The 24,020-nt window shown below is 40.3% G+C and overlaps 2 protein-coding genes across 3 annotated transcripts in view; one reads left to right on the forward strand and one right to left on the reverse strand.

Annotated features, from left to right (window-relative positions):
- Positions 1 to 24,020, forward strand: part of bcl2a (BCL2 apoptosis regulator a) — a 63,100-nt gene that overhangs the window by 33,093 nt on the left and 5,987 nt on the right. The gene's annotated exons all lie outside the window — the stretch shown is intronic.
- LOC137064107 (uncharacterized) lies at positions 11,169 to 15,123 on the reverse strand. Of its 2 annotated transcripts, XR_010901497.1 has the most exons (3): positions 12,489 to 15,123; positions 11,643 to 11,880; positions 11,169 to 11,444 (listed from the first exon to the last, which is right to left on the reverse strand). XR_010901497.1 is itself a non-coding variant. In XM_067435443.1 (2 exons), the coding sequence occupies exons 1-2, from the start codon at positions 13,549 to 13,551 to the stop codon at positions 11,876 to 11,878; spliced, it is 1,068 nt and encodes a 355-aa protein (XP_067291544.1). In that variant the 5' UTR covers positions 13,552 to 15,123; the 3' UTR covers positions 11,169 to 11,875. The 2 variants fall into 2 exon arrangements, 1 of the variants encoding a protein (XP_067291544.1); XM_067435443.1 differs by having other exon boundaries at positions 11,169 to 11,880.

Raw genomic sequence — 24,020 nt, forward strand, 5'->3', positions numbered from 1 at the left:
AATTCACATCCCCATATATCCTGTAAATAAATTATATTAAAATATTACAGTATTTACAAGCATTTATACAATATACAACAGAGCAATACTGTATATTAAAATAGTTAGAAATGACAAAAAAGAAAAGGACTTTACATTTTATACAACTAAATCAATAGTCTAAATTGACTTTTATTGGACAATACCATCTAGTCTTTGAGACAAATTTACATAATATTTAGACTGTGCATAAAAATGTTAAGAGGAATTGCCAAGGCCACATCAGTCTTGAGGCAATATTCCTGTCGTCAACCATTACATGGTACGCATTTAAGCACATATGTTTTGATGGTATTTATGGACGCATACACAAGCCCTTAGCTCCACACTCAGGGTATCCACCTGATCATTACGTGCCTAGACTATGAAGCTGACATTTGCTAATGGCACACTAATGGAATTGGCCCTTTGCCTTGAGCAGGTTGATCCAGCCAGGTCTCTGTGTTTAGTATCTATTCCTTTCTGGAACTGATGGCTTTATGTGCCTGCCTGTTGTTCTCTTCCTCTGTGAAATATAAAGAATTCCTAACTAGCTCCACCCATCCAGGCAGTACTCCACAGAGCCAACCAAGTGAGTTTTAAGATGTCCATGAAAAATATGTCAAGCCCAGAATGGTATTTTGAGTCTTCTCATGTTCTGAAGCATCCTAAATTCAGGAAGTGTATACTCTGCTTACAGGAAGCTTGGCCTTGAGGTGGTCAACTTAGACACATTTGATGTATTGTATGTAACACCATCTTAATCCCTGGCTAGATAAATATTTAATGCCCGGGTTTTAGCAATAAGGGAGGATGTATTTACAACAGCCATGGAGCTATTAAATTATGCATAATCGGCACTGATAAACATCAGTTTTTGTTACATGAATGGGCCAACATCTCATTTCATGGTCCAAAACAGCAGGAAATTTCAAGTAGCTTCAAGACAAATATCATTCATTTTAACCAAGCCAATTTAGCATTCAAAAAGCGAGTGAACTAGACTCATAGAAATGGAAAGTTCTTCATTTGTAGTTCTGTATATTGCCTTGCTAATATGCCTCGTGAGTCCACTCTTAAAGCTTCCTATTAGATGCTGTTGCTGCAGTGGAACTGCTCTCTAGACTGACAGTTAATGAATCCTGTTGGTAAGGGTAACAGGATAATGGAAACTTTGAAAAAAAGAAGAATCAATAAATTGCACAAAGCAGGATATTGAATAATTGAATCGTTCAATCATGTTATAAAGGCCTCAGTACAAAAGACTGAATGGGTATTCAATTTCAAAGGGTCCATTATGGCTGTGTTAGGAAGTGAGCTTTTGCTGATCCCTCACCTATTCATACAACTAATAGAGAAGTAACCAGTACGTTGGATGATATTTTAGTATTGATTGTTTGTGCAGATATTCTCTTGTTCAAAGAATGCACCGGTTCTCAAACCTTTCTCAGTTCGTCTCCCTCAGGTTTAAGGAACCCAAGTTAGGCTCCACTGCTGCTGGGAATGAAACCAGCGAGGCGTAGGCTCACGAAACTCCAAAATTCCCCTTCTGACTTAACAGTGACGTTGAGCTTCAGCTATTTGACCAGCCATTGTGTGTGTCTGCTTTCTGACAGCATACTGAAAATATTTCTATCCCGTTCAGTTTCTTTTGCCCTTTCTTTCCAATTCTTTCTGCCTTGGGGAGGGAGGATTGAGTTGCCGATCTCACGGGTTCGGAACCCGAGAGGTGCCGCTAACTCCTATGCGGTGTAAAGCCAAGACACAGAATCTGCGGTTCAGACTTCAAACAAGATTCTGCGCTATTGTGCCTGTCTATCCCTTTCTCCATCTAACCAGGCAACCCTCCCTTCTGTGTTCCCATTGCACCGAAAGATGACACCAAATTCTCCTCCTTTTCAAAGCCCAGATGCATGCGACTGACATAAGCGGTAGTAAGAGAAAAAGGCTGATGAAGAGAGGCTTGTGGTTATTGCACTGCATAAACTCCATACCGCGAGAGACAGGCGGCAAGAAAAAGCGAGGTGAAGATGAGTTTTTAGGGGATTCTTCATTGATTTGTTTGTGAAGTCAAATTTGAAAGATGGCTAGCTAGAGAAGAAATATGATTCATGCATCTGACAATTTTTCGCCTCCATCGGCTGCACCCGACAGATGAGGGCGAACATTGGCTAGCTTCATTAGGATGAGCAGACGGTTCAGAACTGCGCTGAGGCTGTCAGCGTTTAACACCTCGCCCAGATGAGCACCGTCACCCCGTCTGCTCGCTTGCAGGGTGCTGCTGGAACGGAGCGCTGGTGAGGAGCAGTCTGTGAATGTTCTCCCCGTTCTGCTGCATCTGTCAGCATATCGTTGCCTGCTCAGGGATTTCACCTCATGCAAATCAAGGGCCCGTCCATCGCATGACTCAGAGTCTCCACTTAAACCCCCACACCCAAACACACACAAATAAACCTTTACTGAAAGCACACTTCAAATCACCGGCACACGCTTATGTAAACTCCAGTGCCATTTGTATTATGCCATGCTTTGCTAGTTACAGTTAAAATCTTCACATGGCTGGTAAATATATATATATATATATATATATATATATATGTGTGGGAGAGGATTTTTCCATTTGAAATTTCCCTTACGATTTCTTATAAATTATTAATGAGCGATGGATTAAGAAATTATTTTGAGTTACTGTAATTGTTGTTTCTGTCCAGTTGAAGGCAATTAACAGGCTTTGAACAGTTATTTTATTGTTATATGTTTTTTGTTTTTTTTTATCTGGAGTAACAGTATTAAATGATTTCTGGGTATGGCTATACAATTTAGCCAGATAATCATATTTCTTTAAATAAATACATATTTTAAAATAACTAATAGCAAAATGATTTTTTTTGTGGCCACATTGTTTATAATATTGCAGTTCAAACTGTAATGGCACAATACAGAAATATTTATTTATTTATGTTTATTTTAGTGCAATTGCAGTTTGAAATGTGATTTGATAAACATTTAATTTCTTATAGTGCTTTTGTCTAGATGTTTAAGCAAAATAACTAATTTCTTTAATTGTTATTGAAATATTTATTGTGTGCAGATGCACTTTGAACAGCAATATGACAAACTGTTTGTTTAAAGAATATCATAAATAAATATGTATATATTTATTATTTATTATTTTTGTGCAATTGAAGTTTGAACTGCATTTAACTTCTCATAATGCTGCAGCTTAGATTTAATATACATACTTATGTAATTTAACTATCCATATCGCAATTTTGATTTTATTATGATTATTTGTGCAGCTCTTCTTCCAGGTTTATGCGCAACGTGATTTACATGTTCCTGGGTCAACATCGTTGTTTGTCCAAGAACAACATTCATGTCACCCAATCAAATTTTAGACGTCTGGGTTAGGGTTATGCATAGGGCATGTTTAATAGAAATATTGTTCCAGGTCCAACCACCACTGTTGTTCTGGGTGGCTGAATCATGGCATGTGTTGGGTTTGCCATGTATTTGTACTGGTTTCCAAAAGCTCACGGATGCAACCCTAGCTGACGCGTAACGAGTTCTGACTCCCACCACATTAACTAATAATGGCTCGATCAGATCGTTAATCCAAACGGATTTACCAAATGGATGGGATTTAATTAATTTGCATAGGATCCCGATTACTTCTAAGCGAGAAAAAGAACTCATCAGGGAATTCTCAGCCTTGGGTCAGCACAATAACCCAGACTGAACGTCTCTATAAACACACCTCTGTTGTTGTTCTTTATCACCTATTCTCCCTTCCTTGTTTAAAACAAAACATCGTAAATGTGATTCTTCTCTTTTGTTTGTGCTCCTTCATCCATGATCCGGTAGTCATATCATTTCTCTGTTGGAGTCTATATTGGTTTTCCTGTTGATTTGTTTGTACATTAAAATGTCATATCTCTATCATGACTTACCCAGCGCCCTCCTATTTGATTTAGTACCTGCTTCTTTGTGTTTACAAAACACTTGGAAATCCCCCTCCGTAACTGCTGGGTGTCATGGTGTTTTCTCAGTGGTGAGGGTAAAAGTTTTAATCATAAGCTAAACATGTTTGCTTTCCAATGTTTATGTATTTAGTGCATCATACGCGGCTTTCTGTTTTTTCCGCACAGTCATAGATGACATTTGATCAATGTTCTAGTCCACTGGAGTCTGTGAATAGCCCTGATGTGCAATATTTTAGTTTCTTTGTGCGGTGATATCGAAATGTGATATGTAAAACAGTGTGACAGCTGACCTCAACCTCCTATGGAATCATGTGTTATGATTGCCAACTGGAAACACTGTACGTTACAGAAGGAAATGACCCACTGTTGAGTTGTGGGTGGGTGTAAGGAGGAGGAGGCTATAGAGTGGGCGAGGAAAGGGGTACACCTGTCACATCTTGGCAACGTTTAGTGCCCATCCAAATCGGTGGTCTGTTTCCACATCCCCCAACGCACACTACCCCACATGTTTTCAACTGTACATGGAAACACAATTACTTGTTTGCCGCATTTTCTCTCTGCGTGAGTAAGGTGTTTTGCAATAGAACAGAAGGCTGTGGGAACCCTCCCTTTTTTGTGTTGGCCACCCTGTAGGACAATGAGTTAACTCGATTCTTTTGGTTTTCTGTTCATTGAATTGAGTTTTGAGTCATGTTATGTAGCCTTTTTGCCACATCTGCTGAAAATATGAGACAAAAATATATGCCACCCCGCCCCTGTTCAGCACTCAGGTTTCACTCTCGCTCAGCATTTTTATAACTTTTTGAGTGGCTCCACTTCCAAAGATACACAACTTCGAAGCGACTCTGGCCCAGCAGGTAAGTCTGTACTGGGACCAGTTTTCTCAGCTCAATATGTGTGTGCTCTCTGCTCAGCTGCTCGGCCCAAGCGAACGCTCATCTCATGTACCGCTCACGCTCACTGAAAAAGCAAAGTCTGCTTAAAGGTTTAGTTCACCCAAAAATTAAATTGATGTCATTAATGACTCGTTCCACTGCCGTAAGACCTCCGTTCATCTTCGGAACACAGTTCAAGATATTACATATTTAGTCTGAGAGTGTATGGAAGTGTATGCACACTATACTGACCATGTCCAAAAAAGGGAATACAAACATCATCAAAGTAGTCCGTATGTGACATCAGTTAGTTAATTAGAATCTCTTGAAGCATCGAAAATACATTTTGGTCCAAAAATAACAAAAACTACGACTTTACTCAGCATTGTCTTCTCTTCCCTGTTTGTTTTCAATACTCAAATAAACATTTGAATGGTTATGAATCAGTGTATTGATTCATGATTTGGATCGCCAATGTCACGTGATTTCAGCAGATTGGCAGTTTGACAAGCGATCCGAATCATGAATCAAAACGCTGATTCACAACCGTTTGAATCTTTATTCGAGGATTGTATAAAGTTGTAGTTTTTGTTATTTTGGGACCAAAATGTATTTTCGATGCTTCAAGAGATTCTAATTAACTAACTGATGTCACATATGGACTACTTTGATGATATGTTTATTCCCTTTCTGGACATGAATAGAAAGGTAATAAACTTCCATACGGTCTCGGACTAAATATAAAATATCTTAAACTGTGTTCTGAAGATGAACGGAGGTCTTACGGGTCTGGAACCACATTAGGGTGAATCATTATTGACATCAATTTCATTTTTGGGTGAACTAACCCTTTAAATAACATGCCAACAGGATATTTCTCTGTAGTAGCAATACCTATACTGTGCTGTTACATGGTGTGGTGGGCAATGCTGTTAAAATTACGCTACCATCTCATTCACTGATCAGCTCCCCACTAGGCTTTGCCCAAATTCTTTGACATTAATGGTTTCTACGACCACCTTTTGACTACCTTCCCCCTTTTGCTGCCAAAACAGCCCTGACCCGTCAAGACATGGACTCCACTAGACCGTTCAAGGTGTGCTGTGGTATCTGGCACCAATATGTTAGCAGCAGATCCTTTAAGTCCTGTAAGTTGCAAGGTGGATTCTCCACGGATTGGACTTGTTTGTTCAGCACATCCCACGGATCTACGTGATGTAAAAGAAAACGTGATTAATCAGACCAGGCCATTGCTTCTTCCACTGCTCCGTGGTCCGACATGGACACCCTGACTGTTCTGCGGCTATGCAGAACAGCCCCATAGGCAACAAAATGCGATGCATTGTGTATTCTGACACCTTTCTATCATAACCAGCATTGACTTCTTTATGTAAACATGTAACATGTAAAATGTTAATGAAATGAGACATTTGTCTGATTTATCCTAGCATGTAAAGCAGTCATATTTTTGCATATGTTAAGTAATTTCAGAAACAACCACTGATGTCTTAACACATGATTTTTCCCATGAGTAAAAACGTGTTCTCATTGAATACTTCTGTAAAACCGACCGCTAATTACTACCGTATCACGTTCCCTCAATGCTTTTATCCAAACTTTTTATAACATTGGTGCAAAATTGCACCAAAATAAACATAAAGATCCGAGTATGTATTTTTTCCTTTGCAAAGGGGCATCTGTGTCACTGATCTGTACTGTTTACTTTCATTTGCCAAATATGATTACAGTTACACTTATGCAACAGCATGTCTGACTTCTATCCTCTCATAAGAGAATTTTCTTTTCTTTTTCTTTTTTTTATATTGAAGCATGAGAGTAGATGAATTAGCAGGCTTTAGATATGAAAACAGCCTGGGAAAATGAAGATCACTCAGTTCACACAAGAGCGGCTGTTTATGATAGGAGAATGCCAAAAAACACCACACATCTAAATAAGGCAAGTGAAACAAACCCCTTTTAGGAATCACAGATGACTTGCGTTTGCTAGATGCTACATTACACTTTTATCTGAAGAGATAAGACATGATATACAGCAACTGGACCGAACTGAGCGTCACTCCTAGAATCAACTTGATGTAATGCGTCAGATCATATGTCATTGTAATTTAGAAATCATTAATCTTTCAAATTCATTGTTTGATTAAATCTGTGGTAATATTGCCTTACCGTTTTTATTACAATAGATATATTTGTGGGGCTATGTGGACCGTGTCATTTTTGCAGATAAAAGTGACGCAAACACTGGCAGTAAAAATACAGAGAGGGATGTGTCTAAGGGGCTGTTGACACAAAACATTTTTCCACTAAAAACTAGGGAAGCTCATATTGACTGTATGAACTGATTTTTGACCGTTTTTTATTTATTTATTGTTTGTTAGGCTTTATCTCTGTATTCCCCGGGCACCAGTGCCATCTGAATCCTTGCTACTTTTCGTAGAGTGGTTTTGGTCAAGTTTACTAAAGTACACATTGTCACGTATCTTCTTCTCGCCGCTGTTTCTTGATGGTTTATAGAACAATTGCTCCTGTTCGCCCTCTGTTTCAAAGAACAGCACAACGTCGAGCACGTTGAGTAAAAACACTTTCCCAAACAGACAAGGCATGCAGTCATCAGAGGCATATTTAAGTAATTAAATGATAATTAGTAATAATAGCCTTTTTGCTAAATAACTATATTACTATGACTATAAAATTATGTTTTATTATAAGATCTTGTTAAACGCTTATCTGTAGTTTGCAGAGTCTTTCTAAGACATTTATTTAGTGCTAATGTATATTAGTCATTTAAGTTCAATACTGTACCACTCAAACGGAACAGGACGGCCCAATTTTCCACCCAACCTGATCTTAAAAGAGACATCTGGTCTGTCTAATTAGTTACGTTAGAGTTGTTTTTAGACAGGAATATGCAGTCATTAGGAGAACAGAGAGTAGGTATCACCGCTCGACACAGTTGGGTTGGACCAGCAGTGACTGCAGGGGCCCCTGTGGTCCTATTCAGCGGTCGAGTCCTCAGGGTGCCACATCACACAGACAGAATCAGACAGAGAATTAGGGAACGCAGAACCACTAGCTTACGTGTGTGTAGACCAGAGGCTTCACTTTGATGTGGAAGCCATGGGGCCTGTGATCCGAATCCCAGCGTACCTCACTCTTCGTAAACCCCCGCTGGCCCTGAAGAGTACTGGGAAAATAGAGGAAATGTTTTGTCCTGGATAAGCAGTTTGAAACGGATAGAGCATATTCACTTGTGTTTTGTCGAAACGGAACAGGTTTTCATCAACATTTGGAAAAGCATCTATGTTGGGAGGAACTAGCAACCCATTTTCCCTGAATGAATGCAAAAAGAAGATCTGTACTTACTGAAAATCAATAAAGGCAGCTCTTTTACTGCTCCTGGCAAATGTATTTATGAACAGCACCTAACCAGAATATCTGTGAAGTCAATAACAGATGTGCATGTGTTTGAGTAGAGATGGATTGGTGGATTGTTAACATTTCTACACTCTTTTCATTTACGATGAAAGCTTCAAAACACATACAAGTGGCCCATATGGTTTTTGAGCTATATTCCAAGTCAAAGCTGTTTTAGAATTTAGATCAAGTTATCACCCAGAAAAGAAAATGTGGCTGATATATTAAAGACGATAAATAATGGATTATTTCCTTCAGCTGAGACACTTCATATGTGCACTGTTGATGATATGTGCACATGATGGTTTTGAATTGCTTGAAATATGATTAAAATCACTTTAAAAAGGAAAATATGGTTAAGTGCAATGTGCAGCGCAAGTCTAGGCTACATTAAATTATATTCAAAATACTAAGTTGTAATCAGGCTCTCAAAAATTATATAAAAATTAATATTTAGATTTACTTTACTTTACAAAATTGTATTTATTCTCAGTTTCAACTTAGTCTCCATTCATTCTAATTGCGTGCAAAGAGGAACCTATACAATTCTTCAAAAATACTCAATTTGTGTTCCACAGAAGAACTAAAGTTATAAGGGTGTGAAATGACATGAGGGTGTGTAAATAGTGACATCATTTTTGGGTGAACTAATCCTGAACGCATTACGTTGAATGTTATTGCAACATTTTCTTTTAAATAACCATAGTTGACTGTATTTATCAGGTGTATTAGTATCAGGGATTTTTATACACTACTTTGTCTGGCTGTTTACTTTGCCATTGTTCTACCCAAAATGCATACAATGCAAAAATCAATATTCTCGTTTTGGTTGCAATAGATTTAACCAGATAAGATTTAAAAAGTGAATGATGAAACCTGCTCCAGGCACTGTATATGAAATAATTTGATAGCAAATTTCTGGTAGAGAGAGAATATGTAAACGAGGGAGAGAGGGAGAAAGATGCATGAAACAGGGGGGCATGAATAATGCTGTTAAATATAGGAGGCTTGGAGCTTGGAGACTTTGCCTTGTCTCTTTCAGTGCAATGTCAGTTTAATGGAGAGCTTTACCTTTTCTCGGATGCGTCAGATTACAAGGTCAAGGTGCAATCTTCCTCTTCGACTCCACATTAGTGCCATTTCTCAGACCTGATGGCTTTGACCTGCTGAGCGCTGGAGGATGGCCACACGCTGGCATCTGGGCTTTGGTCAGGGTCAGATGCCATTTCAGCACTGACCGCCGTGTCTAATAAGGAACTGAGTTGGCAGAGAAAGTCCCAGCAGCATCTTATCTGTGACTCAACTAGGTTTTGTGGTAAGAAGGTTTTCTCCTCTTACTGCTAAGCACTGCGATTTTAGCCCCTCTTGGCTTCTTGATCCTGTTATACTATTGGACACGAAACGGCATGCTCTGTTCGGGAGGGATGAGATGCTGTTTGGGCGTTGCTGTTGATCATAACCATGGTCTCATTTATAATGAATATAAAGATGTGTGGGTCTATTCACCATCTGCGGCAGACGGCAGGTTTATCCCTCTAGTTAGACAGGATTTGTTTTTCTAGTCTGATGATTTATTAAGTTGGTGCTGTTCTGATTGAAAAATGTCTGACAAACATGGCTGATTCACATTCACGGGTCAGTTCCGCTGTGCGTGTTTAATATGCATTTAAATTAAATGAATCCCTGTTGCGTTTCCTGTGTGTGTGTGCGTGTATGTGTGAGTGTAAAAGGCAAAAATATTCTGCTGAAAAATCAGCTTTGCTATTTTAAATTCTAATACTGTTTTTGATGTAATTTTGATCCAATAAAAGTTGCCTTGGTGAGCATAAAGTGTCTTCCAAAAACTGCTAAAATCCTACCAACCCCAAACTTTGGAATATTTATTTATACAAATAAAAGTGAATACATTTTTAAAAGGTATTTTTGTCAAACCTAAAAGCCACAAACCTCTTATTTGACCCTTGCTAAAGTTTAATATCTGCTAAAATTACTACTAAAATGTTTACAGATTAATCCACAAAAATGTTATTACTTAATTATATATTTTGGTTTTAAACTGTATTATATAATTAATAATAGACTTACTCTTTACAATTTATATTTACATTTACATTTACATTTATGCATTTAGCAGACGCTTTTATCCAAAGCGACTTACAACTCAGGAGAACAGGAAGCGATCCGTCAAGAAGAGGCAACGAAACACAAAAAGTGCCCTAAATACTAAGATTTGTACACTGCTCAGAGTAGCAAAGACCAGAAAAGGAAAGAAGAAAGGAGGAATAGAGGGGGAATTTTTTTTTTTTTTTTTTTTTTTTTTTTTTTTTTTTTTAATGTAAGATTAAGTGCTCATGGAAGAGATGAGTTTTTACCTGTCTTTTGAACGAAGTGAGTGATTCTGTTGTGCGTATGGAGGACGGAAGATCGTTCCACCAACCCGGAACAATGAAAGAAAAAGTTCGAGAGAGGGATTTCATGCCTCTCTGTGATGGTACCACAAGCCTTCGCTCATTAGCTGAGCGAAGGCTTCTGGTGGGTGTGTAGACGCGAAGGAGTGAGTCGAAGTATGCGGGTGCTGCGCTTGTGGAAGATCCATAAGCAAGAGTCAGGGCTTTGAATTTGATCCGGGCAGCGAGTGGTAGCCAATGCAGAGAGATGAATAGAGGTGTGACATGAGCCCTTTTGGGCTCATTGAATACAAGACGTGCTGCAGCGTTCTGGATCATTTGCAACGGCTTGATTGCACAAGATGGAAGTCCAGCCAGAAGCGCGTTGCAATAGTCAAGTCTAGAAATGACCAGGGCTTGGACAAGAAGCTGTGTTGCATGCTCCGTAAGGAACGGTATGATTTTCCTGATGTTGTGCAATGCAAACCTGCATGACCGAGCCGTCTTCGAGATGTGGTCTTTGAAGGACAGCTGGTCATCAAAGATTACTCCAAGATTTCTGACCGACCCCGAAGGAGTAATCAGAGATGAACCTAGCTGGATGGTAAAATCGTGTTGTATGGTGGGGTTAGCAGGGAAAACAAGCAGCTCAGTCTTTGCTAGATTGAGCTGCAGGTGATGTTTTTTCATCCATGCCGAGATGTCCGCCAGACAGCTTGAGATTCGTGCAGCTACTGTGGGATCATCTGGTTGAAATGAGAGGTAGAGCTGTGTGTCATCAGCATAGCAATGATAAGAGAGACCATGTGCCTGAATGATGGGTCCCAGTGATGTAGTGTAAATGGAGAAGAGGAGAGGTCCAAGCACTGAGCCCTGAGGAACCCCCGTGGTCAGTTGATGTGTTTTGGATACCTCTCCTCTCCAGGCAACCTTAAAAGACCTACCTGTGAGATAGGACTCAAACCAGTGGAGTGGAGTCCCTGTGATGCCCAGTGATGAGAGGGTGGACAGAAGAATCTGATGATTCACAGTGTCAAAGGCAGCAGACAGATCAAGGAGGATGAGGACTGATGATTTGGATGCAGCTTTAGCCAGCCGCAGGGCTTCAGTAACTGACAGTAATGCCGTCTCAGTTGAGTGGCCCTTTTTGAAGCCTGACTGGTTTGCGTCCAGTTGATTAGTCTGTGAGAGGAAAGATGAGACCTGGTTGAAAACAACTCTTTCAAGTGTTTTCGCAATGAATGGTAGGAGAGAAACAGGTCTGTAGTTCTCTACAAGCGATGTGTCTAATGTGGGTTTTTTAAGCAGTGGGGTTACTCGAGCCTGCTTGAATGTGGTAGGGAAGATGCCGGTGGAAAGAGATGTGTTGATGATGTGTGTGAGTGCTGGTAAGAGTGTAGGGGAGATTGCTTGTAGGAGATGTGAGGGGATGGGATCTAGAGGGCAGGTAGTGGGATGGCTGGAGAGGAGAAGCTTAGATACTTCGTCCTCAGTGAGTGTAGAGAAGGAGGAGAGAAGATGTTTGGCTGTGGATGTGGCTGATTCAAAAGTGTGTGTGTTTGGAGGTGTGAACTGACTGCTGATGAGTGTGGTTTTGTTTGTGAAAAAATTGGCAAGATCGTCTGCAGAAAGAGAGGTGGTGGGAGGTGGTGGAGGGGGACAGAGGAGAGAGGTGAAAGTTCTGAAAAGTGTGCGTGAGTCTGAGGTGCTGTTGATTTTGTTGTGGAAATATGCGGATTTAGCTGTATGGACGTCCTGTGAGAAGGAAATGAGCAGAGATTGGTACTTACTCAGGTCAGATGGGTCGTTTGATTTGCGCCATTTTCTCTCTGCTGCCCTAAGTTCGGTCCGGTGTTCACGAAGAACATCAGATAACCAAGGGTTAGAGGGAGTAGCGCGAGCTGGCCTAGAAGACAGAGGGCAGATAGTATCTAGACAAGTGGTTAAAGTGGAACATAAAGTGTCTGTTGCAGTGTTGACATCCATAGAGGAGAATTGTGTGGGTGATGGAAGAGAGGATGATACAACGGAGGAGAGGTGTGAGGGAGAAAGAGAACGCAGGTTTCGTCTGAAACTAACTGGTGGAGGAGGTGGAAGCATAAGAGTAGTGAGATGTATATTAAATGTGATGAAGTAGTGATCCGAGAAGTGTAAGGGTTTGACCAAAGTGTTTTCTGTAGTGCAGTTGCGTATGTAGATGAGGTCAAGTTGGTTGCCAGATTTGTGTGTGTGTGAGGTAGTAAGAAGTTTGAGATCGAATGAGGATAGAAGGGAGTGAAAATCTGTAGCATACGGTTTGTCCAGGTGGATGTTGAAATCACCAAGGATTACAAGTGGGCTGCCATCCTCAGGGAATGAGGACAGCAGCACATCTAGTTCCTCAACAAATGTGCCCAATTGACCTGGAGGGCGGTAAATGACTACAAGATGGATTTTAGCAGGAGCTGTAACTGTAATAGCATGGTATTCAAATGAGATGTTATTACAGAGAGAGGTGTGGGTTGAGTATTTCCAATTGTTTGTGATAAGAAAACCTGTGCCTCCACCTCTGCCAGTGTGGCGAGGGGTGTGTGAGAAGGAGAAATTGTTAGAGAGAGCAGCAGGTGTTGCTGAGTCTTCTGGACGGATCCAGGTCTCAGTCAAGGCCAAGATATTCAGATTGGAATGAGTGGCGAAGGCTGGAATGAAGTCAGCTTTGTTTACAGCTGACTGACAATTCCATAGACCCAGAGAAAAGGAGGGAGGGATATTAGTAGAGGAAGGAATAAGACGCAGATTAGCAGTGTTGCGCTGCCGTCTGCGTCTGATAGTGGAGCGAGGGGTAGAAATAGTGGGTATGTATTGAAAGCACATTGTGAAAAGAGAGAGAAGGAGAAAGAGGATAGAGAAATAAATAAATACTTAAGTGCGTTCTCGGTGTTCGTTCTACGGTGGAGTCGATCGTAGGTCGAGTCGAAAACGAATGTCTTTACACTTGTCGGTCTTCACACGAGGCGGCTGAACACGAGGGCTGAACGCTCCCGCTGACGCTACCGCGACAGCGCTGACACGCTTATTAAATACACACTGATCACTGCTTGAGAGATGGCAGGTGTGGACGCTTTTATAATTATCCCAAAGATTAATCAACGCAACGGTCTGCCAACGACTCAAATCGAAACCAAACTATCACTCACTACCTGTGCTAAAAGCCAACAATTATTATTTAATAACGGCTGGTGATTGCGTACAGCGCGCTTCAAACTGCCCTGGTTAAAGTGCAATTTGTGAGTAGCTCACGGAACAAATTTATGAATAAAAGGAATAAGTGCAGAAACGAAAATGTATCTTCCTTCTAGTAATTAAAACACCAAGCAATACAGCAAATACAGAGTATTTCGGATAGACTTACTTGCGATTCGAGCTCCTTCTATGACCGACGCGCTTCTCCTAATGGCCGGCTAACTTGCTCGGCTTTAAATATACAGTCCGCCCTTATAATTATCCCAAAGATTAATCAACGCAACGGTCTGCCAACGACTCAAATCGAAACCAAACTATCACTCACTACCTGTGCTAAAAGCCAACAATTATTATTTAATAACGGCTGGTGATTGCGTACAGCGCGCTTCAAACTGCCCTGGTTAAAGTGCAATTTGTGAGTAGCTCACGGAACAAAGTTATGAATAAAAGGAATAAGTGCAGAAACGAAAATGTATCTTCCTTCTAGTAATTAAAACACCAAGCAATACAGCAAATACAGAGTATTTCGGATAGACTTACTTGCGATTCGAGCTCCTTCTATGACCGACGCGCTTCTCCTAATGGCCGGCTAACTTGCTCGGCTTTAAATATACAGTCCGCCCTTATAATTATCCCAAAGATTAATCAACGCAACGGTCTGCCAACGACTCAAATCGAAACCAAACTATCACTCACTACCTGTGCTAAAAGCCAACAATTATTATTTAATAACGGCTGGTGATTGCGTACAGCGCGCTTCAAACTGCCCTGGTTAAAGTGCAATTTGTGAGTAGCTCACGGAACAAAGTTATGAATAAAAGGAATAAGTGCAGAAACGAAAATGTATCTTCCTTCTAGTAATTAAAACACCAAGCAATACAGCAAATACAGAGTATTTCGGATAGACTTACTTGCGATTCGAGCTCCTTCTATGACCGACGCGCTTCTCCTAATGGCCGGCTAACTTGCTCGGCTTTAAATATACAGTCCGCCCTTATAATTATCCCAAAGATTAATCAACGCAACGGTCTGCCAACGACTCAAATCGAAACCAAACTATCACTCACTACCTGTGCTAAAAGCCAACAATTATTATTTAATAACGGCTGGTGATTGCGTACAGCGCGCTTCAAACTGCCCTGGTTAAAGTGCAATTTGTGAGTAGCTCACGGAACAAAGTTATGAATAAAAGGAATAAGTGCAGAAACGAAAATTTATGTCTTGAATACAAAGCAGATACTATATTGTCAAAGGTTTTGGCATGCCTTTACATGTGTATGACATATAATGACATCCCATTCTAAATTGGCCCTCCCTTTGCAGCTATAACAGCTTCAAACTCTTCTGGGAAGGCTTTCCACAAGGTTTAGGAGTGTGTTTATGGGATTGTTTTACCATTCTTCTAGAAGCCCATTTGTGAGGTCAGGCATTGATGTTGGATGAGAAGGCCTGGCTCACAGTCCCCGCTCTAATTCATCTCAAAGGTGTTCTATTGGGTTGAGGTCAGGACTCTGTGCAGGCCAGACAAGTTCCTCCACACAAAACTGGCTCATCCATGTCTTTATGGACCTTTCTTTTTGTGCACTCATGCACAATCATGTTGAAACAGGAAGCGGCCATCCCCAAACTGTTCCCACAAAGTTGGGAGCATGAAATTGTCCAAAATGACTTGGTATGCTGAAACATTGAGTTTTTTCACTGGAACTAAAGAGCCAAGCCCAACCTCTGAAAAAGAACTCCATACCATAATCCCGTCTCCACCGATGCAGACATGCAAGTACCTTTCTCTTGGCAACCGCAAAACCCAGACTCGTCTATTAGATTGCCAAACAGAAGTGTGATTCGTCACTCCGGAGAACATGTCTCCACTGCTCTATAGTCCGATGGTGGCATGCTTTATACCACTGTATTCGACGCTTTGCATTGGGCTTGATGTAAGGCCTGGATGCAGCTGTTCGGCCATGGAAACCCATTCCATGAAGCTCTCGCACTCTGTTCTTGAGATAATCTGAAGGCCACATGAAGTTTGGAGCTCTGTAGCTATTGACTCTGCAGAAAGTTGCTGACTTCTGCACAGTGTGCACCTCATTATGTGCTGACCCTGCTCTGAAATTTTACGTGGTCTACCACTTCATGGCTGAGTTGCTGTTGTTCCCAATTGCTTCCACTTTGTTTTAATACCACTAACAGTTGACCATGGGATATTTAGTAGTGAGGGAATTTCACGAATGGACTTATTGCACAGTACCACTCTTGAATTCCCTGAGCTCCTGAGAGCGTCCCATTCTTTCACAAATGTTTGTAGAAAACACATCCTTCATGTCTTTGGCCATGGAAGTAATTTGGAAAACATCAATTCAAGGATTTGGAGGGGGTATCCCAATACTTTTGGCAATGTAGTGTATGTGTAATTTCAGTTGTTATTCTGCTATCCATGGAAACTTGCTGTAGATATCCATCCTATGATCTCATTTGTCCTGTGGTTTATGGCATTACCAATGTGACGGCCACAGACACTTGTGCCACTGAATGATGTATGAGGAAGGAAGCTTTGGTGCTTTGGTGACTGAAGTGTCTCCATTTGAAAATTCATGAGATCAGATGTTTATTGTGATCACAGAAGTCATAGCAAAGTTCCTTAGTGATAAGTCTACATTCAGACTGCTGGTAAATGTGGGCCATGTGCTCATATCTTGACGTTGGCATGGCTGTAAACCGAACAACCCACATGGAATCTGATATTTTCAATTCTGATTTGGGCCACTTCCATACGTGGTCCTAAAACGGATACAGATTTGATGTTTTTCAATGCGACCACAATTTGAACAGTCAAAATGGAATTTGTCCAACTTTTACGTCACCCTAGATCCACATTTGTCACAAACACTTTATATGCATGCACGCTTTCTTAAAAGGAGAAGTAATGTAACTATATCTCTTCCTTCTTCAAGGTGAAGAGGGTCAGCTGTTTCTGCATTAGCTCATCTCTTGGCCTCATGCTCAATCTGAGGATGTGATGACACTGGCGCACTTGACGCGGAACTTAGTCCTGAGCAACTGGCGATTGCCTTACAAGGCTGTAAACGCTACCAGTCTACAAACCTCCATTCATGCATTCAGATAGGAAGTTCTGACACTTATTTTTTTTCCCAAGTAGCACATGTGCTCCTAAGTTGAAAGCAGAAGTACATTAAACAACTTTATTCGTGGAATGAAAATGTATCAAATAATAGTGTCTTTCCTAAATAAGCAAAATTATTTAATTTATTAGAATACAGGTTTTGAAATATTTCTGTATCAAATTGTATGTGCCAGTACTAGTAAAATCTCTATATTAAACAATATGTGCTGAATAATGCTTTTAGTCTTTCCTTCCTTTGGCAGGCCAGACAAAAGCTACGGTAAACAGTAAAAACATTTTGTTGGTTTAACGTAAAAAAGTAAGTAACCTGGTTGCCTTCATTTTGAGTTTATTGAAATAAAAAATTTGAGTTGATACAATGAACGGAATTGGTTTAATAAATAGAAACTCTAAATATTATTATATTTGAACCACATAAAACATTTGATAAATCATGAAAATAGCACAATTTCACTGCATCATCACAAATAAAACACACACAACTACCCAATATGCTTACAAAATCTTTGAATAATATTTGAATAAATTTTGTAAATTCTCAAAAATGTTCATTATATTAACTACATTTTTAAAATTTCAATGAACTCAAGATTTTAAGGCAACCAGGTAACTTCTTTTTGAAATATTTTTTTTTACAGTGCAGGTACAGTTTATTGTGTAACCAACATACCAACAATAACAAGAAAGAACCTTTAAACTATGCATAATGTGGGACTTTTAATTAGAAACAATTTTACTAATGCTGCCTGCTCATTCAAAAAGATGAGAGATTTAAAATGTGCACTCTTACATCCATCTACAAAATACACACACACACACACACACACACACACACACACACACACACACACACACACACACACACACACACACACACACACACACACACACACACACACACACACACACACATGCACACGCACACATATATACATTTTTGGTTGGTTTAACTTAAAAAAGTAAGTAACCTGGTTGCCTTAATTTTGAGTTTATTGAAATTAAAAATTTGAGTTGATACAAGGAAGGAAATTTGTTTAAGTTTAATAAATAGACACTCAAAATATTTTTGTATCTGAACCACATAAAAAAAAAAAAGATAAATCATGAAAATAGCACTATTTGGCATGTTTCACTGCATCATCAGAAATAAAACACACAATTACCCAATATGCTTACAAAATCTTTTAATAATATTTTAGTAAAGGTTGTCGAATCTCAAAAAACATTGTATTAACTCAAAAATTTTATTTCAATGAACTCAAAATTTTAAGGCAACCAGGTAACTTTTTTTTCCAAATAATTTTTATATATAAATTATAAACACAGTCAATATGAAGTAAATATTGTCATAATTCATCAACAGTAGATTATAAGCAAGCACTCTATTATATATATTTATATAATTTTAATCATTGATTTTCAAAGTTTAATAATGACATTAGGCTGTATTGCGATTTAATATTTTTACATCCCTAAATTTAGGATAGTTCTATTGTTAGTTCTATTGTTAGTTTTTATGACCGTACATTTCATCAAATTCCAAAAATAATGACTTTTATTCACACACATGTACACATCTTTACATTTAATCCGATCCTGCCAGGCCTCTTTGTCCATGTTTTTCATATTTCAATTTGATCTTATTAACAGACTTTTATTTCCATCCTAAAATTGCCACACGCTACTCCAAACCACCTCCATCACAGGAAGTCCTGCAGGGTTCTGTTAGACCGTTGACACCCAACGCTTAGTGCCTTTCTTAGGGCATTAGGGGCCACTAAGGTGCTTTGGTTTAAACAGTGCCAAGACACTGTTGGGTCTGACCGACACTCCACAGGAAGGACAGAAATAGAGATGGAGGAAGAGGCGGACTCAGCGCAAAATACTCCATTTCACAGCCCGTTTGTAGCTGTGAGCCGTTGGACATCGTTTGTGCATTAGCTTCACTTTGATCGTATGATTACCGAGTTAGAATACAACAGCGATAATCGGTTTGCCTCTGCTCCCGTCTGCCAGTACCTGTGTGTATAAGGGGCTGCTTTTTGGAAGCCATTAACAAAGGCCTTAGGCAAACAGAAAGAGTCTGTTCAAACACAGGGCGGAAGCTCTCCTAATGAGGATGTTTACCAATGCGGGAGAAAAAAAACGAGAGCAAACAGGGATGTGGACACGTGGCCCAGCTTGGTCCTGTCACCTCCGCTGCTGATGGGGCAGCCAGGGCTCTCGTTTCTGCCCTCATCACATCGGCAGCAGCCAGACATGCCCGCGATGACATCTCATCCTGAGCAGGCTGCCGGGGTTTGACATCTCCACTGGCACTAATTCCTGTGGCTCTTATTAGGATGTATTGTGAGCTCATTTTGTGCTATCATTACAGCCCTCTTTTAGTCATATCTGTCACCTCCATCCCTCCCTCCCTCCTTTCCTCTCGTCGTTGCTCTGTGCCAGGTGCTCTTATAGCCTAGACAGACAGACAGAAACAGAAGAAAGCGAGAGGCGGATAAGATAGATAGATAAAGAGAGAGAGAGAGAGAGAGAGAGAGAGAGAGAGAGAGAGAGAGAGAGAGAGAGAGAGAGAGAGAGAGAGAGAGAGAGAGAGAGAGAGAGAGAGCAGTGGAAATGTCTTAAGAGATAGTGAGGAGCTTTTCTCCTGATAATAAGGCTGGCAGCCATTGTTAGTGGTGCAAACAAATGTTGAGCCTGGTTTTTGTGTCATGGTTAAATATACTTAACTCGCTACAAAAGTGGAATAAACCGTGACCTCAGTGCAACAAGGGGAAAAAGTGTCAGTACACCTCCAGCCATTGGATCATTGTAAATTGATCATTTTTGGAATGTGATTTGTGATTTGCTCAGATTGCTTGTTGTTAGAGGATGTGCACACCTGCAGTTCTGTACCTCCCTTGTAGAAGCAGATGGCATCAGGTTTGATTGCTTGGTCCAAACCCAAGTTTGATTCCAGCTTTCTCCTCCTCATGTCTATTCACATTGTATTGTTTGGTTACACACACATGCTACTGCTAAAAAATATGGCATTGATCATTTTTTTATGTTTATGAAAAGGCTCTTATGCTCAAGTCTGCATTTAATTGATCGAAAATATATGAAAATAGTGACATTGTGAAATACTTTTACATTTTTACGAATATTAGCTTTTCTATGTTTTAATATTTAAAAAAATATTTTTTCCTGTGATGGGTGGCAAAGCTGAGTCTTTAGAAATCATTCTAATATGTGGATTTAGTGCTCAAGTAACATACTTTTTATTAACATTCTTAATATTTTTGTAGAATCCATGACTTTTTTAATGTTAGTTTGTAAATATAACTTTTTTTGTCATATTGAACTTGTCTTTTCTGTCACTTTTGATGCATTTTTGCTGAATAAAAGTATTGGGGGTATTGGTCTAATGATATTTCATGCATTCTGACTTATTTACACTGTTAAAGAGTTGGATTCTCATGCTAAACATGGCCAACTTAAAAAAAAATACATGTTAGAGGTATGACTGAGTATTTCTGTGCCAAATACACTCCTTCAGGATTCAAACAAGTTTCAGAACGTTTTTTTTTTCAGAGATTTGCCCTGTATGACGTCATAAATGGTGGAATTCATTGTATTGGACTTCTTCCGGAAGTACGTGTTCACACATGTGTTATGTCAAATATGCATAACACATGCATATTTGACATGGGTAACAATGTCAAGTATGCATGGGTAATATGCTTATTGGATGGGTAACAAGCGCATTCGCTTTCGTTCTAGACAAAGTGTTAGCTGTTTTATACATAACACAGAGCATAGGCGCCAAAGCTGCTGTGGATCCGCTTACCCAGAACTCTAAATGAGTGGTGTATTTTAAGAAAATTACTGTTTTTTGGCAAATAAGAGTTACACACGTATTACTGACATTTTATCATGTAAGTGTAACGGAGGCCAGCTAGTAGTAGTTGCTGTGCGAGTAAACCTCACTACTCTGACCTCAAGAGATGCTCTAGCGACTGACGCTGGAGGTTGCAGCCTTTAGCCTTCTTGTTAGAGCGTCTGACTCTCATGTCGGTGGATCCGGGTTTGAGTCCCGGTCCAAACAGTAGGGGTTATATTGGTGCCGTGACCCGGGTGGGAGTGAGGTTTAGGGGGTGAGTGTAACGGAGGCCAGCTAGTAGGAGTTGCTGTGCGAGTAAACCTCACTCCTCTGACCTCAAGAGATGCTCTAGCGACTGACGCTAGAGGTTGCAGCCTTTAGCCTCCTTGTTAGAGCATCTGACTCTCATGCCGGCGGACCCGGGTTCGAGTCCTGGTCCGAACATAAGCTTTATGGCACACCTCAAACAAGGGAATTTATAGTCATTTATAGTGTTAATACTAATCAGTGAGTCCACGAGTGGCTTGAGTATACAGAGCACTCGCAGCTTATATGGAAGGCACGCCCCTGATTTATGCCAGTAGGTGGCAACTAGTGAGCGTCTCTATGGGTGAGTCATCAAAACATTTACAACCGATTTTGAGTGAGAGTCATTGAATTATTATCTCAACCGATTCTTTCAAAAACAAACATCTTTCATTCAGGAACAAAACATCACAGTTAATAATGGACTTTTACACAGTTGAAGCTTTATGTTGCATTAGCATATTTGAATTGTAAAGGCCTGAGAAAGCTGCCCACCATGTCTTTCTCTATCCCTGTATACCGGTCATGTCATGTCATTTTTATCTGATGTTTCTAGATTCAAATGCTCTGTGTCTCAGCATGTGCTGTAAATTCACATAGGCCGTGTTGCACTGCTTTCTCACTCTCTCTTTTCGGCTTTAGTTCTCTTGCCCGTGAAACACCGAATAATGTAATTCAAACAGTTGGGCATAGGGCGGCCCCCTCGCTGGGCCAGCCCGGGCCAAAGCAGCGCCTCCAGGATGATCATGCATCGCTGTCAGCCACAATAAAACCACAGCTTTACTTATTGAGTAGGGAACTGCGTGCTGCATGGGGATCTGGGGATCAAGAGTGAGAAGAAACACACGTTCATGTTTCAGCTAAGGATGGGAATCAAAGGAATTTTTACGATTCTGGTTCCGAGTCCTCTTAACAATTCTGGTTTCAGTTCCATTAGTCATTTTTTTCAGTGTTTTTTAGAAGAATATTTTAAATAGGCTTGCAATTCTTATTGTACAGATTGTGCTCATCAGTCGGTTGCCAAATGATTTCAGACTTCAATGGACTTGATTTGTAACTTGTAACTTGATTAACTAAAAAGGACAGGTTAAGAGCTGTTTGTTCGGGAATAAACTGCTACACACGACAAACACAGGACAAACAATCGTTTTTTTAGGTTGTGTTCACACCTGGCATGTTTGATTCAATTAAATCAACCCCTGGTGCGATTGCTCTCATAGTGAGGTTCATTTGAGTAAGTGAGAACACTGCCATCCAAACTAGCAGACCAAAACCACTGAAAAGATGGGTCTCAGTCCGCTTCCGAACAATCTCTATTGTGGTTTGAATAAAATATGAGTCACGCATTTGGATGGGAGGGATTCTTGTCGCTTTTTTGACTCTTACGCATTTTTTAAGTTCTCAGCTGGTCAAAATACCATCCTATGGAGGCCACACACATACAACGAGCACATTTAGCCCAGCACATAACATTGTTTTGGATGTTTGGTAAGTTCTGCCCCCATTACAAAATATACATAATAGAATCCGACCAATCAGGTTGTGAACACATCTCTATGCCTTTAGGTTCAGTATCTTTAGATTTGGTGTTAAAATGCCAGTGTGAACACTAAGCAGACCAGGACTAAATGTTTTGGTGTGAAAACACCCTAATTCACTAACATGACTGTTTCATGAGAGATATTAATTTGGGAATTAGACTACATCGGTCAAGCCATGTGTTCGATTCACTAAAACAAACTTGTTCATTGGGAATAAGTAGAAATCTGTGGACAGTAATACAGTAAACACGATCAGTGTTTTAGCTATTTTTGCTATTAACTGTTGACTGTCTGGTAAATTCTGTCCCCAGTCCTAATTTTAGCACACATTTTCTCATTCGCATTCCTCAAAAACACACGCAGAGGGTTTCAAACAGGAGGGCATGGGTGGGTGCTGCTGGGGGTCTTGTGATGAAACCCAAAAACACCAACTGAGACACACTCACACCTAGGTACGCGTAAATGCAAACACACATTCACACGTTCACAAACACCTACTTGTTTACGCAGGGGGCCAATAGCTCACGCAGCTTCGCCAACAGCCTGAAGATCGAGACGAATCGATGGTATCATTTGATTGCATCAGCAATGTTTTGTCGCGTTCATGACCTGCGGCTTTGAATTCTCCTGGAAGTTTATTTTTGAAAGGGGCTGTCCCTCATTTTATCTGTACACTATTCATTTACACTGCCTGCTCTGGGGGAAAGAACCTAATTATTTCCTTATAAATGGCCCTGTAACCTGGAGGGGGGTGAACTCTGTCATTTCCTTGTGCCAAATGCAGATAAGTATTTATTTTTGAGTGTAGGATTTCAGCCATCCAAATGCGTGAAAGATGCTTAAGTAAGTCTGCAGTCAGTCTGGCTGGAGAAGGAAACACGGTTGTGCGTAGGAGTGATGAGACAGTGGAAGCCCTGGCACAGAGACCCTCTTCTTCCTTTATTTCCCTATTTCCTCCTTCTCTTCCTCTGTGAGTGGGCTCACAGGGAGCCGGGCTCAATGTTATGGATTTGAGCTGTCTTCTTCTTTGTGCCTGCCCCCACGTTCTCTCTATCTTTCAACGGGTTTCTCTCAGGGCTGGACGGTGTCCCAGAGGAATTTGGCTACACAGATGTGGAGTGTCTGTTAAAGAGGAGGGTTGTGCTCGAATCAAACCCCCTGCGAAAACACATCATTTCCCTATACATGGCAATTAGACACGTTACACAATACAGACCATCTATCAGGCACAGAATGGGAGGAATAA

Source organism: Pseudorasbora parva, chromosome 24 (assembly GCF_024679245.1).
Source record: "Pseudorasbora parva isolate DD20220531a chromosome 24, ASM2467924v1, whole genome shotgun sequence".
Taxonomy (NCBI): Eukaryota; Metazoa; Chordata; class Actinopteri; order Cypriniformes; family Gobionidae; genus Pseudorasbora; species Pseudorasbora parva.